The 19,845-nt window shown below is 44.6% G+C and overlaps 1 protein-coding gene across 1 annotated transcript; it reads left to right on the plus strand.

Moving 5' to 3' along the window:
- Positions 1-6,177: 6,177 nt before the first annotated feature.
- Positions 6,178-14,670, plus strand: terf2ip (telomeric repeat binding factor 2, interacting protein). The gene is made up of 3 exons (XM_060835779.1): positions 6,178-6,803; positions 10,652-10,788; positions 13,951-14,670. The coding sequence occupies exons 1-3, from the start codon at positions 6,224-6,226 to the stop codon at positions 14,449-14,451; spliced, it is 1,218 nt and encodes a 405-aa protein (XP_060691762.1). The 5' UTR covers positions 6,178-6,223; the 3' UTR covers positions 14,452-14,670.
- Positions 14,671-19,845: the final 5,175 nt, after the last annotated feature.

The raw sequence follows: 19,845 nt of genomic DNA on the forward strand, positions 1-19,845 counted from the left end.
TGCATGCACATTTCGACTGCTCAGCTTTATGGTGCGGCTGTGACGTGGGAGAAAGGGGATGGCTGCAACATGGAGGAAAGGTTGTAACTGAAGGAATAGACAGAACGGTTATAAAGGGGAGGAATGTGCAGAAGGTACAGTTGTGAAGGAGGTTGGAGAGCAACTGTAAAGGGGACGAAGGAATGGCTGTTGAGTGGGGGATGTTAAAGGATGGGATTGTCTGTGAATGAAGGGTGAAAAGAGGGTTAGAAAGGGGAGCGGTTGAAGGGGACAGGGAAATTATCCCCTCGCTCATCACACTGCTCCCCACTTCCTTACAACCCCCAACTCTGCCTTCCTTCCACCCGCACTCTTACCCATTCATCCTTACTGCTTCCCTCCTGAACTCCTTTTCAACAATGTGCTTCTTTTCTGTGCAGTTTCTTTATATATAATGTCATTGGAACTTTCTGGAATTATGTACAATCGTTAGCTTTCTTGCTCAGCCAATATTGTATGTCAGCAGACACTGGTGGACAGAAACATTGCCTTTCTTCCTGCAATCCCGGGCACTGCACGAGATCTTCCTGAAGGGCTTATGCCCAAAACGTCGATTCTCCTGCTCTTTGGATGCTGCCTGACATGCTGCACTTTTCCAGCAACACACTTTCAGCTCTGATCTCCAGCATCTGCAGTCCTCACTTTCTCCACTGCACGAGATTATTTTAACCTGGGTGGCAAACTCAGACCAGACTGCTAGGGTCTGGTGTCGTGGCCTCCACCGCTGGTCTTAGGGTAGAAATGGTCATCCCACCTGTGCACCACCCTCCAGCAGGACCTCCAGGACCCTGGTCACAAAGCATGCCACCGATTTCCCTGTCTGCCATTTCTGGGACCAATGTCAGCAACTGTGCAGGGTGGTTCCAGCCAGACAGTGCTTGTCTAAGTGCACGATAAGTTTTTAAAAGATGGCACAGGCACTTTCAAAAAGGAAACAAGGGAAGTACAAGGCCAACACATCCCAATAAAGATTAAAGGCTAGTACCAACAAATCCTAGATTTTAAAGGAGATACTGGATTGAATGAGGAGAAAAACGAGGTTGACACTGCTACTGAGGGCTTAAAGCAGTAGAATTCTACAGGAGTATAGAATGTACATGAGCGAACATGAAAAGGAAATTTGGAAAGCAAAAAGAACAGCATGTGGTAAGGTCAAATGGAAATCAGATGGGAGAGACAGCAAAGGGTTTGGTAAACAATTAATCAGACAAATTTGGTAAGATCAGGTAAGAAACCTGCTAGGTATCTCAGCAAGAAACCATCCAAAAGCTCAATACAACTTGCACTTAGCCAAAAACGTTAAGATTCAGTCCACAGATAATAATAAAAGAACTTGGAAAAGTTAGAGACTGACATGGTTTTCCTTAGAGTAGAAGAGATTGAGAGGGGACATGATTGAAATGTACAAAATTATGAGCAGCGTAGCTGGTAGACAATAAGAAGCATTTTCCCTTGCTGGAGGGATCAATAACCAGATGGTAAAGATTTAAGGTGAAGGATGAGGGGAATTATGAGCAAACACTTTTTTCATCCAAAGGGGGAGGGAATCTGAAACTCTGCCTGTAGGAGGAGAAGCTGCAGCAAACTTCATAACATTTAAGAAGTATTTAGATGTGTACTTGTGATGCCAAGGCATATAAGGTTATGCACCAAGTGCTGGAAAATTGAAATAGTTAGATGGTTGATTTTGACTGATACGGACGCGATGGGCCAAAGAGCCCTTTCCCCATGATGTAGATTTCAATTGACCTTGGTTGCAAATCCATAAATCCTTGAAAGCAATAGAATGGTAGACAGCCACACTTTAGGAAAAATGTGATACCACAACAGACTGTACAGATTGTAGATTTACTCGCTGAGCTAGAAGGTTTGTTCCCAGATGTTTTGTTACCATGCTAGGTAACATTATCAGTGAGCCTCCAGTGAAGCAAGCAAACCAACAACCTAAGTTACAAATCTTCTCAAAAATTGCAGTGTACAGAGTGTATGAAATAAAACGAAAGCATTGGATAACTCAGCAGGTCTGGCAGTAGCTGTGGAGAAAACAAAAGATTTACACTTTAAGTACCATGATTCTTCAGACTTTGTGGTTATATTTACAAAGTTAGCTAGCTCAGGGAGATTGACATTTCTTAGACCTGGACCAAAATGTGTTTGACTGACCACAGGCCAGTCAGTCTAACCTTGGTGGTGGGGAAACCATTGAAAGCAGTTTTGAGGGGCAGATTTCATCTGCACTCAGAGAGGCAGGGATTAATTACAGGCCTGTAAATGAGGACAATGTTTTTGACGTCAAGTACTCAGACTTGCAAAACAGTTTTTGAAAAGGTACTTCATAGGAGACTGATAGGAAAGGGAAGAGCTCATGGGATCCAAATAAATTTGGCAATTCCAATCAGTCAGCTGAGTGGGTGATGGTTGAGGAGCGTTTTTGTGAATAGAAATCTGTGTCCAGTACAATACCACAGGGATAAGTGTTAGTCTATTCGCTGTTTGTGGTTTATATAAATGATTTAGACATGAACGTGGAGCAGGTGAACAGTAAGCTTGCAGATGATATGAGAATTGTTGGGGTGGTAAATAGTGAGAATAGTCTTAGATCGCAGGAGGATACAGATGGACATCCATGTGGGCTGATCAGTGGTAAATGGAATTCAGTCCTAATAAGTCTGAGGTGATGCCTTGGGCAGGACAAATATGGCAAGGGAATACGTAAGGACCCTGAGAAGCACTGAGGATCAGAAGGATCTTGGGTGTGCACATACATCGGTCCCTTAAGGTAACAGGACAGGTAGGATAAAGTGGTTAAGGCGGCAAATAGGACACTTTTTCACTAGCAGAGGCATAAAGGTAAACAGCAGGGAGGTTATGCTGGAATAGTATAAAATATAGACTGGGGCAAGGCTAGAGTATTGTCTGTAGTTGTGGAATTCCCATTATAGGAGGAAAGTATTGGAGAGGGTACAGAGGAGATTTACCACGATGTTGCCTGGACTGGAGAGTTTTAGTTATGAAGAGAAATTGGACACACTGAGGGTAATTTCCTCTTCTCTGAGGAAAACATGAATGGACATGATTGAGATGTATAAAATTATGAGGCGAATAGACAGGAACAAACTGTGATAAAGGCAGAAATCCTCATAACATTCTAGAAGTATTTAGAAGTGCACTTGGGTTGCCAAGATATACAAGGTTATGGGTCAAGAGCTTGAGAATTAGTTAGGTCGTTGTTTATGACCAACACAGATGTAATGGGATGAAGGGCCTCTTCCTATGACACCTATATGATTGTGACCTCCTGTAATCTCTCTCACACCATCCACTCCCAATTGTTCCTGTATTGTCTGTCATAAGATTAGATTATGGTTTGGAGATGCCGGTGTTGGACTGGGGTGTACACAGTTAAAAATCACACAACACCAGGTTATAGTCCAACAGGTTTAATTGGAAGCACACTAGCTTTTGGAGCGATGCTCCTTCATCAGGTGATTGTGCAGGGCTCAATCGTAACACAGAATTTATAGCAAAAATTTGCAGTGTGATGTAACTGAAATTATACATTGAAAAATTGATTATGTATTTATGTAAAACACGGTTATCTCACTTATTAGATTATAATCAATCAAAACATCAGGTCATAGACAGAACACAGGGGACCAACACCTTCAACATATTGTCTAGCTATCACCATTGTTAGCAGCTAACCCGAGAATGCAACTTTAAAAACAAGGGTTTTGTGATTTACACATGAAAGAAGTGAAACTATCACTGTATTCTAACAGATGAAAGGCTTAACAGACAATCAATTTTTCAATGTATAATTTCAGTTATATCACACTGTAAATTTTTGCTATAAATTCTGTGTTATGATCGAGCCCTCCACAATCACCTGATGAAGGAGCGTCGCACCGAAAGCTAGTGTGCTTCCAATTAAACCTGTTGGACTATAACCTGGTGTTGTATGATTTTTAACTAAGATTAGATTAGATTCCCTACAGTGTGGAGAAAGGCCCTTCGGCCCAACTAGTCCACAGTGACCCTTCGAAGAGTAACCCACCCAGACCTATTTCCCTCTGACTCATGCACCTAACAGCAGGGGCAATTTAGCATGGCCAATTCACCTGACTTGCACATCTTTGGACTGTGGGAGGAAACCAGAGCACCAACTTCCTATAGACCTCTGATAGCAACCTTGACGTTTTTTTGTCTCAAACAGAACTGCAGGGAAAATAAAATTCCATATTCGGTTTGTGAAATCCCAGACCGTCACACAGGCAAATCTGTTCAAACATTTTAAGTTGCGGCTTTAACAGAAAAATATACTACAAACACTAGACAGTCACTGTCACCTGCTGGGAGAAAGGAGAAAATCACCACTTCCTAAAAGACCATACCAAGATAACCACCTGATGAAGAAGCAGCACTCTGAAAGCTAGTGCTTCCAAATAAACCTGTTGGACTATAACCTGGTGTCGTGCGATTTTTAACTTTGCCCACCCTAGTCCAATGCTGGCACCCCCAACTCAGAAACAGGCGAGAGAGGGAGAAATGTTTCCCCTTAGTACAGTTGATAACCAGGGGCAGATCTTAAGGGAAAGAGCAGGAAGGTTTGATGGGATTTGAAGAAAACATTTTTCCCCTTAGATAGGATTTATCTGAAAGGCTTTTGATGTGGGTTTATTTCAAAAGCTGGAAGCCAAAAACCAGTGATGGGGAATGGCTTTCCAACAAGGGAAAGTAACATGGGAGTAAACAGGGGAAAGACGTAAATTATGTATTCTTGATAGAGTCCAGACAATTCTTAGACTGTTGAAACACTCAGACGCCTGATTGATTGACAGGTTGGCTATCTGACCTCTGCTTTCAATTTCACACTGTTTACACAAACTTCAGGGGTTTCAAACACTTGGCCTTTTCAGGTATTGAAATGCTCGATCTAGATTTTTTTTTGAAGTCAAGCAGTCAAACAAATTATGACACATCTCCAGACTACCTCAATCCAGACCTGTTAAATGGTCTGAATAACTGATAACAATTGCATTCTGGTATAATGGAACTCAAAGCACTTCACTTGACTAATTTATGGACTAAGGGTAGCCCCACAGATAGTTTGGGCCTCTATCAAATAGAATTTAGAAGCATGAAAAAATAATATTGAGTCTTATACAATGCTTAGGGGAATTGACAGGCCGAATACTGAGAGGATGGCCTGGAGAGTGACAGGTGAACGAGGCTGCCTCCGGCCGCAGCAACAGCAGGACAGCTCCACCTCGCTTGGGATCTCGCGGCCCTCTTCCCCAACCTTGACTCTCAGGCTGAACTCAAACTTCAGCCAAGGCCTGAGCACCTAAAGCAGCAGTAGTAAAAGGAACTGGGGAAGGACTCCAATCACTGATATCTGGCACCATTGCCTGGAGGAGCATTGGATGGGGAACCAGAGGTACAGAACCCATGCATCCCCAGACCCATTACAGCTTGGATGTGGCTGGGCAGTGGCGGAGGCTTTTAACTGAGACCCCACAAACCATCACAGAGACCCAGGGAGCCCATTTCTGAGACTCTGACTGACGTCAAGCAGCACTACAGGAGTAGCTGAGGAGGAACAAGAAGGGAGAGAGATAAACTCTATTGCAGTGAAACCTTGTATGTGTATTTCAACATAGTGCTAGAGGCTGCCAACACTTTGTGTAGAAACTCTTTTCACTGCATTTTTTTATATACATGTGACAATAGATCTAAATCTCCTTGTGGGAGACACCATAACTAGGGTGCACAATTCAATAAGAAGAGGTCTCCCATTTAAGACGCAGATTTGATTTTTTTTCTGAGAGTCTATGGAACTCTCTTCGTCCAGAGATGAGTGGAGACTGGGCTCTTGAACATTTTAAAGTTTGTAGGAGATAGACTTTTGATTGACAAAGAAGTGAAAGAGCATGGAAGATAAGCAAGAACGTAAATTTGAGACAGCCACGTGATTGTGTTGTGGGGGAAAGCAGGTCTGACGGGCCGACTGGACTCGTTCCCGCCACCGAGTGGTAAGCGCAGGCCAACGGAAGGCGGCCTCCTCACACAGTCCAATCAGTAACTGGCTCTCCTGTTACTGTGGGGCGTTTGTCCAATAAGACGGCGATCCTGTGCCCGGTGATTGGCCAACCGTACGAGCCGGTGTCCGAGCCCGTTCCTGATGGCTGGCGGCGGGGAATGGGCCGCCGCGGCCCTGACGCACTCTCGGACTCTCTTCCTCGACGACCGTGGCGTCCCGCTGCGATTCTATCTGCCGCCGGGGCCCACTAAGGCCTCGCTGTCGCCGCTGATTATCCACGGCGGTGGGGTGATGTGCCGGCTCCGGGAGCCGGACGCCATCCTCCTGACCGAGTTGGCGGCCGAGGGGCCGACGCCGAGAGGCTACATCAGCGCCCGCTACGTGCTGGACTGCGTGGAGCAGGACAAGCAGCTGACGCTGGAGGAGTACGGAACCTCCCCGAAGGTGGTGACATCGCTGGGCCGCGGCAGGTTGACGTACACCGAGGAGGAGGACGCCGCCATCTTGTCGTACGTGCGCTGTCATGGCGACGGCTCCGTCACCGGCAATACGCTCTGGATGGAGATGGAGCGAAACAACGTGACCGCCCATTCCTGGCAGTCCATGAAGAGCCGCTACCTGGGCTGCCTCCGCGGCCGGGAACAGCCCGACAGCGCTAAGAGAAAGCGACCGGCGATCACCATTCGGACAGCTCCCGGGGCCGTGGGTGCTCAGGGAGAAGGTGAGGCCCCTCCGGCGACCGTTAGGATGCACCCAACTGAGCATGCGCTAGGGCATTTGGGCCGTGTGCGCATGTGCAAGCCCGGCAGCGCCCCCCCGCGCATGCGCACGTCCGCTTTCTGATGATACTTGAGAGCTGGACTGAGTTAGGTCGTTCAGATCCTCATGGTCTGATTTTGTACCTAAAATCATTTTCCTACCCGGTCACCATAGCTGTTGATCTTCTTTTTAATAGAAGATGTCCAGCGCCCTGTCGATCTCATTACTGGGTGGTAGGTTCAATGATATCACAATGGTAACTTGGTTATGGAGAAGACTAAATATGTGCATGTTAGGTGGATTGGCTGTGCTAAATTGCCCTGTAGTCTCCAGGAGTTCAGGCTAGGTAAAAGCCGAGTTACGGGGTGAGGAGGGGGGAATGGATCTGAGTGGGATGCACTTTGAGGGTTGTGCAGGCTCAATGGGCAGAATGGCCTTTTCTGGACTGTAGAGATCGAGTCTAAAGTTATATCAGACTTGAAATGTTAACTGTTTCTCTCTTCACAGATGCTGCCAGATCTGCACAGTTTCTCCAGCATTTTCTCCGTTTGTCTCAGTGATATGATTGGTAGTTGGGGCACCTCGTTTGCATATTTTCAGATCCGTGCCCCCCAAATATTTTCTCCACTATTCATTAGAACATAAAGTAGTAGGAGCAGGAGTAGACAACTCATACTGTCACGGTTGATATAATCATGACTTCATCTCAGCCTCAGCTGCATTTTCTTGCCTGCTTTCTGTAACCCTTCAACCTGCTAAGAAGACGGGTCGGTGTGGACTTGTTGGGCCGAAGGGCCTGTTTCCACACTGTAAGTCTAATCTAAAAAAAGACGATGACTTAATTTTGGGCTTCAATCTGCAACAGCCCTATGAGCCACAGGAGGAAAAGAAAACATTAGGATAAGAAAGTGGGGGGCTTTTGCCCGAAACATCGATTTTCCTGAACTTCGGATGCTGCCTGATCTGCTGTGCTTTTCCAGCACCACTCTAATCTAGACTCTGACTTCCAGCATCTGCAGTCCTTACTTTTGCCTGAGGAGGAGGTGGGGGGGGTTTGTCCGCTGTTGCTTTGGGATTCAAGATCCTGAAATTTCACTCTAGTTTCATCTGTCTCATTTTGTATTCATTTGTCCAATGCTATGGTAAACCTGCCTTTAATTTTTAATTCTGTCATGAGAAATGAGCATCATTGGTAAGGCCAGCATTTGCTACCCATCTGTACTTGAAAAGATGTGTAGGGACCCCCTTCAATGACTTCAATCATGACCAGATGTGCAGGTAGATTTTGCTGCAGTCTCTGTTCCTGAGTTGCTCTGCCACTGGTAATATGTAAATGAAGTGTTCTTGGGGAACAGAATATAGTTTGCATTCCTTCCTTCTGTTCCTGCCTCCTACCTCTAACCATAACAAGTATAGGTTTGCTCGCTGAGCTGTATGTTTGATATCCAGACGTTTCATTACCTGGCTAGGTAACAACATCAGTGGCAACCTCCAAGCGAAGCAAAGCTGTTGTCTCCTGCTTTCTATTTATATCTTTCTCCTGGATGGGGTTCCTGGGGTTTGTGGTGATGTCATTTCCTGTTCATTTTCTGAGGGGTTGATAGATGGTATCTAGATCTGTGTTTGTGTATGGCATAGTGGTTGGAGTACCAGGCCTCGAGGAATTCTCTGGCATGTCTTTGCTTAGCTTGTCCCAGTCGAAATGGTGGTTTTTTTCATCTGTGTGTAAGGCTACGAGGGAGAGAGGGTCATGTCTTTTTGTGGCTAGCTGGTGTTCGTGTATCCTGGTGGCTAACTTTCTTCCTGTTTGTCCTACGTAGTGTTTGTGGCAGTCCTTGCATGGAATTTTGTTGATGACATTGATTTTGTCCATGGGTTGTACTGGGTCTTTTTGATAGTTTTTGTTTGAGAGTGTTGGTGGGTTTGTGTGCTACTAGGATTCCGAGGGTCTTAGTAGTCTGGCTGTCATTTCTGAAACTTCTTTGATGTATGGTAAGGTGGTTAGGGTTTCTGGCTGTGTTTGGTCTGCTTGTCGTGGTTTGTTCCTGAGGAATCTGCGCACTGTATTCTTTGAGTATCCGTTCTTCTTGAGTACGTTGTATAGGTGGTTCTCCTCTGTTTTCCGAAGTTTTTCTGTGCTGCAGTGTGTGATGGCTCGTTGGAATAGTGTTCTGATACAGCTTTGTTTGTGTGTGTTGGGATGGTTGCTGGTGTAGTTAAGTACTTGGTCAGTGTTTGTCAGTTTTCTGTATACGCAGGTTTGTAGTTCTCAGTTGTCCTTTCTTTCGACTGTGACGTCCAGGAATGCGGGTTTGTTGTCAGTTTTGTCCTCCTTGGTGAACTTTATGCCTGTGAGGGTGTTGTTGATGATGTTAAATGTCTCTTCTATCTTGTTTCATTTTGTGATAACAAAAGTGTCATCTACGTAGTGGACCCAGATTTTTGGTTTGATGATTGGTAGGGCTGTTTGTTCTAGTCTTTGCATTACCGCTTCTGCTATGAATCCTGATATTGGAGATCCCATGGGTGTGCCATTGGTCTGTTTGTAGATTATGTTGTTGAAGGTGAATGGGTGGTGAGGCACAGGTCCACTAGCTTCATGATGTTTTCGTTGGTAATGTGATTGATGGTGGTTGGTGCGTGTGTGATGGTCTCTTCTAAAAGTGTGGTAAGTGTATCCTTTGCCAGTTCGATGTTGATGGAGGTGAACAGTGCTGTTACGTCGAATGAAATCATTGTTTCGTCTTCCTCTATTTTGGTGTTTTTGATTTTTTTTAGGAATTCCTAGGTGGAGTGCTGTGACTCTTCTACTAGGTACTTCAGTCTTGCGTGTAGTTCTTTGGCCAGTCTGTAAGTTGGTGTGCCGGGTAGCGAGACTATAGGTCTGAGGGGGGGCTCCTGGTTTATGGATTTTTGGTAGTCCATAGAGTCATGGGGTGTTCGTCCCATCGGGTTTCATTTTCTGGAATTCCATCTTGTTTAGTTATCCAGAATTGTGTAAATTTCTTAGGAGACATGTGATTTTGTTTCCTAATTGTGGGGTCGGGTCTAGCGCCACCTGTTGGTATCTGCAAGTAGTGCATTGGCTTCCGATGTAGTCCCTTCTGTTCAGGATAATTGTGAGCCAACCTTTGTCTGCAGGTAATATAACGATGTTTTTGTCTTTTTTGAGGTTTTCTAGGGCTTTCTTTTCTTGTGTGTTCAGTTTGTTTCCTTCTCTCTTTTGAGAGTAGGTGCAACTGTCTGTCTGATCGTTTGTTGTGTTTCTTCCTTGAGATTGTCGTCCTTCAATGTGGTTTCGTTGGATATCAAACCTACAGCTCAGCGAACAAACCTACACCCTAAACCTCAACCTGAGCTACAAACCTTGCATAACAAATATTTGGAAGTTGGGCAGAGAGTGTAGTCTCCTGTAATCAACTGATCAGTTGATACTCTGGATATATGGATTCAAATCCCACAGTGGCAACTAACAATATAAACTTGATAACAGAAACTAGCTTTGCATTCTGATTTATGTTGACCATGAAACTATCAGTGATTGTCATGAAAATCCATCTGATGCTCAAATTTCCTTTCTAGGGAAATGAATCTTTTGTAGTCTTTGTATTTTGAAGAATTAATTGAGTATTGTGCAGTTTAGTGACCTCCTATGCAAGTGAGTTCTTTCTCATTTACTTACAATCACTTCACATTCAGTCTGAAATCTGGAAGCAGAAAATGTAGGGTGATCTTTCTGACTGTCAGTCTGAATTGGTTTATTTAATTGCTGCTTTTCAAAATGACCAGAAGTCTTTCATTACCTGACAGGTAAAAGGAATCCTGAAAATCACCAGATTGAATTGAAGTCTATCGAACAAGCAACAACATCAGCTGAACAACGACCTAATGCAAATTCAGATGAGGAATGCTGCAACATATTTCACGTTGCTATCCGTGAATTTGAGGTAGGCAGTCTGGTAATTCTGCTTTTAAGAAAACTGGATGCTGGAAATCTGAAATATAAACAAAGTGCTGGAAAAACTCAGCAGGTTTGGTCTGGTTAGAGAAAAACCGAGTTCATGTTTTGAATTCCGTGACCCTTTTGGACTGACTTTGAAACATAAACTGTTTTTTTTTCTCTCTGATGCTGCCAGACCTACTGAATTGCTTAGCATTTTGGTTTTGTTTATGGTCATTCTGGATTATTTTTCCTAATTTAGGTTTTTATATATGTTTTGCAATCTGCTTGAAATTCCTGACAATATGGCAGCCTAGCCATATTTCTTTTCTCATTCCCAAAGCAGCGCTAACTTATTGAGTCAAGAAGAGTAAGCAGATGGTAATCTCCTTAATTATTGCAATACTTCTCAGCAGATTTGGTTTCCAGTATGAGTAGATAGTAGTGGTGGTGGTGGTGGTGGCGGAGGGGTTGAGGGTAGAAAAACTACACATCTCCAGTGAAGCCTCCCTCTCGCCCTTAGCTGACTTGCTATTCAGCTACTTGGTAGGTGAGGAAAATAGTCAAGGTATTTCCTGTTCCGAAAGCAGAACAAAATCCAACTTGGTCCACTCTTGAGAATCTGCCAAGTGCATCAAACAGCACTATGAAGCAGAATCTCAGTGCCAGCGAAACTACTGGCCAGCTCCAGACATTATTTCTGTTTTTTTTTTGAAGATGGAGAGCCATGAGATGCAGGATGGCTTTTGTCATGGAATATGGACAGCTTTGTATGAGTACATAAAATAATATTTTTACATATTACTTCCAAAGTAGATTTTCATAATGCATAAAGTTTAAAAATTGTGTGCTTGTTACTATGTTACTTTGTTGTTTTGTTGTGGCTGGGTCATGGTTGTTATTTTGAATTTTCTTTGTTTGCTCATGGATACTGCTGGCAAGACCAGCATTTAAAAGAACATAGCTGAAAATGTGTTGCTGGTCAAAGCACAGCAGGCCAGGCAGCATCTCAGGAATAGAGACTTCGACGTTTCGAGCATAAGCCCTTGGCACAGTGCAGGAAGAGAGGGTTTGGCCCAAGATCTTGTGCTGGATGTGATGCCAAATTAAACTAATCCCTTCTGCCTGTTTATGGTCCATATCTCCATTCCTTGCTTATCTAAAAGCCCCTATCATATCTGCCTTCACCACAATTCCGGCAGCATATACCAGGGACCTTCACCCTGTGTTTTAAAACCTGCCCCTCACATCTCCTTTGAACTTTTCTCCCCCTGTTACCTTTAAATGCATGCCCTCTAGTATTAGACATTTCAACACTGGGAAAATAATTCTGACAGTCAATCCTGTCTGTGCCTTTCATAATTTTATAAACCTTTAATCAAGGGCAAGAAGGAGACCTGATAGCTCTTGAGAGAGAAATGTCAGGTTAAAATAAGTTCACTTTGGAAATAAATTCCTAAAGATCTGCCAAGATCCTTTTCGTTTCACTCTATCCATAGCTCAGCAAGTTCATGTGCTGTTATTAGTACAGCTATCATCCAAATGTTCACTGACTGCATAGAATGCTGAGGTCACTCTAGTGATTTGATACAAGTGTATTAGTCCACAGCTTTGACAGCAATAGAAAGTAAAAGGTGAAAAGGAGTGTTTCTACTCCCTTTCAATGCAAATCATTAAGAAATGCCATAATTAGAGAGGATGCAATAAATGTCTTGTTCCCAGGATGTGGGACTGTCCTCTAAAGAGAGATTGGGTAGATTGGGCCTGTATTCTCTAGAGTTTCAAAGAATGAGAAATGATTTCATTGAAACCGTGAAATATCTAAAGGAATAAGTATTGTACATGTAGCAATCTGTTTCCCTTGGCTGGAAAGTCTAGCACTAGGGGGCATAATTTACAAATAAGTGGATGTCATTTAGGACCAAGATGAGGAAAGTTTTGATTTACACTCAGACTGTGATGAATCTTTGGAGTTCAGTACCCCAGAAGGCTGTCAAAGCTCAGTCTTTGTGTTTGTTTAAAATAGAGATACAAGGTTTACCTTATCTATGACTTAACGAGTTAAGGGAAAATGTGGTAAAAGACATTGAATGTCTTTGAAGTATTTGCTTGTGCTGGAATAAAATAATTAAGACCTTTTTAATCTGTATCCACTTTCATCCCCAATGAACTTGTCATATTATACAAAAAAAATTCCACGAATAATAGTGGGTTGAGTACCAGCTAATCTATTTTTGCTGATGTTAAAACGAGGAATATTATTGACCACGCCATGTTCTCATTTGATTACGGAGAATTTTATGACCAATATGACAACTGGATGAAACTTTTGAGTAGCTAGACCCTCAACTTTTGCTTTTACTGTGACCACTTGAGATTTATTGATTGTTATCCAAGGTGTAGTCATTGTATCTTGCAATCTATGATTGCTGCAGTGAAAAGGCTTCGCAAATTATTTAAACTTGACCCAATTGAAGACACCCAGGCCAATATTGGCAGGTCTAGGTATTAGCTGGTTTTAGTTATCTTGAGAAGATGGTGTGGAGTCATCTTAAGCCATTCAACACTGTGTAGCTTGAACAGCCACAATGTTAGAGTCGTAGAGATGTACAGCACGGAAACGAACCCTTCGGTTCAACTCGTCCATGTCGACCAGATATCTGAACCTAATCTAATCCCATTTGCCAGCACTTAGCCCATATGCCTCCTAAAGTTTATAGAATTTTCACCCATAAAGAGACACTAACATCTTTTTATATGTGGGTGGTGAATATCTTGGGTTATTCAATGGTGATGATGATCTCATGATATTGAAAGTCTTGTTAAGTGTTGGCATTTGCTGTAAACTTAATGACTCAACTGTGAAATAGCAAATACTATAGCCATAGTGCAGTGATGGTAATGTAATGCTGATCATGTGCGCTGCTTCTTCACAAGTAGTATAAGGCTTCAAGAAATGTTACAACTGTACCCATTAGCTGAATAATCAGTCTGACATCACATATTTGTGCTTAATAGATGATGAGGAATTGAGCAAACAATTTGCTCATTCAGGAGTATCTTAAAATGAGTTGAATATTCTTATATCTTCTACAAATGAGCTGTTTAAACCATATCCGGTTGCTAACTTCAAACCAATGTTTTGAAATGGTTTTGATCCTCATTCTAGGTTGATGATGACACTCCAGAAATGCTGGTAGAAATTGGTGGTGAAATGGAAAAGGTCCCTCAAAAACAGGAGATTGAGAGTGACGGGCTTCCACAGGTCAGCCCTGTTGAGCATCATCCTAAACGGAAAGGAACTTTGGCAGAGTTCATCATGGACAATAAGCATCCAGAAATAGACTCTCAGACACCAGTAGACGAGGTGTCCTCTTTGTCTACAGCCTCTCAGGATGAAATAGAATGTGCAATTCAAGCTGTCAACATGTTGATACAAACCCATCACCTGGACGTCCGTGGAGCCACACAGTTGTTACTGAAGAACAATGGAGAGTTGACAGCAGCCATGCACTATATGGAGACTGGTCACCGGCCAGATGGTTATCCTATCTGGACCCGTCAAGATGACATTGACCTGGAGAATGTCGATGCACAGGTGCAGGAGAGGTTAATCCAGAAATTTGGCTCGGAGAATTTAGCCAAGCGCATTGCCTTTCGTAACATTTAGCAGTAGAAAGGCAATAAGATGCCTGAACTCCTGTCTCGTTATTTCGACAGTCTTGTTTGAACACAAGTTAAGGTGTGAACTTGCTCCTTGAAGGTTAAAGAGCGTTTGATTGGATGGACGTTTCTGGGTTGAGGACTTGTTCAGCAAAGTTTAATTTTGAAATAAGTAAAATAAAACTACCCCTAGCTTGGGACATATCTGGACTGGGCTCACTAACAATGTTTCGTGTAATTTTTCTTATTGCTGTGCAAATCTCTGAGATCCATGTGTAGCAGCATGGAAGGAGAAGCCATGTATCTCCACACCAGCTGAAGGGTGAGCTTCCCAGTTGTTGCACATCTTAGAGGAAGCATTGGTCACTACCTGATGTGAATTATCTTAGGTGTTTCCCTTTCCTGTTAACAGTGGTGATTAATGAAGCGGAGATTAAAATTTTTTTACTCGTATTAGTTATAATAAAAAAAATTCTACTGGACATTCTGACTGAGCTCCTGCAGTCTCGTAATCCTATGTAAAACTGAATGTTTTACACCATCTTTTACACTCTGCCAAACTAGCATCAGTTTTGTACTCTGATTTTATGAATGGGAATTGACTCTCCAATTCGTGACCCCTAACAACTTGCATCCCATCCACTGCCCATATTTGTAAGAACTCGGTTCACATCAGAAATTGACATGTGGATTAGGGAGGGAAAGAACATGTGGCAAAAGTTTCAGAAAAGGATTGCGCTCCAAAGGACCAAGACTAGTTTGATAAAGGTGTGAATAGTGTTTTGAACAGAAACCTTTTTTTATTAAATTTTGGGAGGTTGGCAGAGTGGCACAGTGGTTAGTACTGCTGCCTCAGCGCCAGGGACCCCAGTCAGATTCTAGCCTCGGGATTGTCTGTGTGGAGTTTGCATGTTCTCGAAGTGTCTGTGTGGGTTTCCTTTGGGTGCTCTGGTTTCCTCCCACAGTCCAATGATATGCAGGTTTGGTGAATTGTCCACGTTAAACATAATTTTGAAATGAGTCTTCAGGGATGTATGAACTAGATGTGTTAGTCAGGGGGAAGTGTCGAATAATAAGGTAACGGAATGGGTCTGGGTGGGATACTCTTCAGTGAGTTGGTGTGGACTTGTTGGGCCAAATGGCCTGTTTCCACACTGTAGGGATTCTGTGAAAAATATTTTTCAATCTGTTTTCATGGACAAAATTTAAGAAGCAATGATGATCTGTGTAATACTATCCAAATATTACTTGTTGAGGATTGATTGTGAGAAATTAAAATCTATTTCCAGTGAAAACCCATCTGGTTTAGAGCAGGCTATGCTCCTTTGAACCCCCAGCTAAGGCATGCTAAGCTAGAAGCTAAGACATAGTTTATTGATCTGAAGAAAGCAGGATTCCAGATATAACAATCTCCTCCCGCCACCAAACCATCATCTCCCAGACCATCCATAACCTCATCACCTAAGGGGATCTCCCATCCACCGCCTCCAACCTCATAGTCCCACAACCCCGCACCGCCCGTTTCTACCTCCTGCCCAAAATCCACAAACCTGAATGCCCCGGCCGACCCATTGTCTCAGCCTGCTCCTGCCCCACCGAACTCATCTCCGCATACCTTGACACGGTTTTGTCCCCTTTAGTCCAAGAACTCCCCACCTACGTTCGGGACACCACCCACGCCCTCCACCTCCTCCAGGATTTTTGCTTCCCCGGTCCCCAACGCCTTATTTTCACGATGGACATCCAGTCCCTGTACACCTCCATCCCACATCACGAAGGACTCAAAACCCTCGGCTTCTTCCTTTCCCGCCGCACCAACCAGTACCCTTCCACTGACACCCTCCTTCGACTGACTGAACTGGTCCTCACCCTGAATAACTTCTCTTTTCAATCCTCCCACTTCCTCCAAACTAAAGGAGTTGCCATGGGCACCCGCATGGGCCCCAGCTATGCCTGTCTCTTCGTAGGATATGTGGAACAGTCCATCTTCCGCAACTACACTGGCACCAACCCCCACCTTTTCCTCCGCTACATCGATGACTGTATCGGCGCTGCCTCGTGCTCCCACGAGGAGGTTGAACAGTTCATCAACTTTACTAACACCTTCCATCCCGACCTCAAATTCACCTGGACTGTCTCAGACTCCTCCCTCCCCTTCCTAGACCTTTCCATTTCTATCTAAGGCGACCGACTCAACACAGACATCTACTAAAAACTGACTGACTCCCACAGCTATCTGGACTACACCTCCTTCCACCCTGCCCCTTGTAAAAACTCCATCCCATATTCCCAATTCCTTTGTCTCCGCCGCATCTGCTCCCAGGAGGACCAGTTCCAACACCGCACAGCCCAGATGGCCTCCTTCTTCAAGGACCGCAGATTCCCCCCAAACGTGATCGACGATGCCCTCCACCGCATCTCCTCCACTTCCCGCTCCTCCGCCCTTGAGCCCCGCTCCTCCAACCACCACCAAGACAGAACCCCACTGGTTCTCACGTACCACCCCACCAACCTCTGTATAAAGCGTATCATCCGCCGTCATTTCCACCACCTCCAAACAGACCCCACCACCAGGGATATATTTCCCTCCCCTCTCCTATCAGCGTTCCGCAAAGACCACTCCCTTCGTGACTCCCTCGTCAGGTCCACACACCCCACCAACCCAACCTCCACTCCCGGCACCTTCCCCTGCAACCGCAGGAAATGTAAAACTTGCGCCCACACCTCCTCCCTCACTTCCCTCCAAGGCCCCAAGGGATCCTTCCATATCCGCCACAAGTTCACCTGTACCTCCACACACATCATCTATTGCATCCGCTGCACCCGATGTGGCCTCCTCTACATTGGGAAGACGGGCCGCTTACTTGCGGAACGCTTCAGAGAACACCTCAGGGACGCCCGGACCAACCGACCCAACCACCCCGTGGCTCAACACTTTAACTCTCCCTCCCACTCCACCGAGGACATGCAGGTCCTTGGACTCCTCCACTGGCAAAACATAACAACACGACGGTTGGAGGAAGAACGCCTCATCTTCTGCCTGGGAACCCTCCAACCACAAGGGATGAACTCAGATTTCTCCAGTTTCCTCATTTCCCCTCCCCCCACCTTGTCTCAGTCGGTTCCCTCAACTCAGCACCGCCCTCCTAACCTGCAATCTTCTTCCTAACCTCTCCGCCCCCACCCCACTCCAGCCTATCACCCTCACCTTGACCTCCTTCCACCTATCACATCTCCATCGCCCCTCCCCCAAGTCCCTCCTCCCTACCTTTTATCTTAGCCTGCTGGGCACCCTCTCCTCATTCCTGATGAAGGGCTTATGCCCGAAACATCGAATTTCCTATTCCTTGGATGCTGCCTAACCTGCTGTGCTTTAACCAGCAACACATTGGGCGGCACGGTGGCGCATTGGTTAGCACTGCTGCCTCACAGCGCCTGTAGACCCGGGTTCAATTCCCGACTCAGGCGACTGACTGTGTGGAGTTTGCACGTTCTCCCCGTGTCTGCGGGGGTTTCCTCCAGGTGCTCCGGTTTCCTCCCACAGTCACAAAGATGTGCGGGTCAGGTGAATTGGCCATGCTAAATTGCCCGTAGTGTTAGGTAAGGGGTAAATGTAGGGGTATGGGTGGGTTGCGCTTCGGCGGGTCGGTGTGGGCTTGTTGGGCCAAAGGGCCTGTTTCCACACTGTAAGTCTAATCTAATTTTCAACTCACCACTACTAAAAGCCTGTTTATCTTTTGCTACACCCTCTTTTCCCTGCCACCCATCCCCCACTTCTGGCAATGGATTAAAAGACCATTTTGCAATTGTGTTCAGTTTTGAAGAAGTGTCACACTGGACTGGAAGCGTTAATTCTGTTTCACTGTCTCTGCAGATGCTGAAAGACCTGCTGAGTTTCTCCAGAAATGAATAAGTACAGAAAAACATTTCAATTAAATAAATAACTATGGATACTGGAAATAAGGGCATAATAATGCTGGGGATACTGGGAGATTTATAGAAGGTTCACTGGACCTGAAAGTTTAACTCTGCATTCACTCCAGAAAATTCTTCAGCAATTTCTGTTTTTGAACAATTTCCAATGATGTATGTCAAAGATGCCCAAACATCTTGTCCAACATGGAGCGCCGTACACTGGGAACTGAACAATAACGCATGGTGCAGAAGTTCATTGACTCTGAAATTGCATAAGGTTGGCATCACTGACACTACAGAGCTCTGAATCATGGTCAGGGAGAAAAACAGAGGGAAACACGTTCACTTCTAACACAGAACATGGCATTATGGAAAGGAGAAGATTCGGATTAGTATCTTAAATGGATTGAGTTTATGCAACAATTTTGAGGCTTGGCACCAAGGAAAGACTTCCAGCAAAATGAGAATATGAAAATGGAAGGATTTCTGCATCAGAAACCAGAGTAGGTCACTGAATACAGGGCTGATGGGTAAATGGGTCTCGGTGTGAAATGGGGAACAGTCAGTAGAACTGAATTGTAAATATTGAGGCTTAAACTGGGTTACCATCTGATGATGTAGATCACAGCAGCAGTAGAAGCAGAATTGCGTTCAATGACAATCTGTAACTTTTTCCTCAGGAGAATCCATCAGTCTACCATTACCATCAAGCCGATCCACGGTTCAGTGACGAGTGTGGGTGAACATGCCAGGGTCGGAATCACATGCACCTAAACTTGATGACGACCCATTAATGCGACCACACTTGACTGTTTACACTCCAAAGAGCAGGACTAACATCTGATACAGAGAGGGAAATGATCCATAGACTAACAAATCAGATCTAAGCTCTGTTGGCCTGTCAAATCCATTCATAAAGGTCGATGGACCATTAAACAACTTACTGGAAGAGAGGACTCCACAAATATCCGCATCCTAAATAATGGAACAGCCCTGTACGTCAGTGTAAAAGTTGCAGTATCTGCACCATCCTTAGCCAGAGGTGTTGAGTCGATTATCCACCTCACCCTCGCCATGATGCACACAGAATCACAGATGGCAGTCACAAACCAATTCAATTCACTGCACGTGATATGAAAAAACAGCTGGACACAGTAGATGCGAAACAGGCAGTGGGCCCTGACACCATTCCTGCAATAGGACTGAAGACTTGTGCTGCACAACAAGCCGTGTCCCTGGGGAATCCTTCCAGCTCCAACTCTGAAATCTCCCTGGCAATGTGGAAAATTACTCAACTATGTCCAATCCGCTAAGAGGAGGATTACTGCAATCTGACCGTTTACTAGTCCTTCAGTCCCATCACGATAGTTAAATTGGTGGGAGTTCTATTTGACAGAGCTGTCAAACAGCACAAAAATAATCTGTTCAGTGTGGTTTCCGATAGGTCCCCTTGTGGAGATGGTGTCATTGTGGAAGTGTCACTGGA

This window comes from Hemiscyllium ocellatum, chromosome 14 (genome assembly GCF_020745735.1).
Source record: "Hemiscyllium ocellatum isolate sHemOce1 chromosome 14, sHemOce1.pat.X.cur, whole genome shotgun sequence".
Classification (NCBI taxonomy): Eukaryota; Metazoa; Chordata; class Chondrichthyes; order Orectolobiformes; family Hemiscylliidae; genus Hemiscyllium; species Hemiscyllium ocellatum.

Bases quoted from the DNA above. Each gene is read 5' to 3' on its own strand.
- terf2ip (XM_060835779.1), top strand. From the start codon at position 6,224: ATGGCTGGCGGCGGGGAATGGGCCGCCGCGGCCCTGACGCACTCTCGG. The intron at 6,804-10,651 runs GTGAGGCCCCTC...ATTACCTGACAG, and splicing joins CGTGGGTGCTCAGGGAGAAG to GTAAAAGGAATCCTGAAAAT. The intron at 10,789-13,950 runs GTAGGCAGTCTG...TCCTCATTCTAG, and splicing joins TTGCTATCCGTGAATTTGAG to GTTGATGATGACACTCCAGA.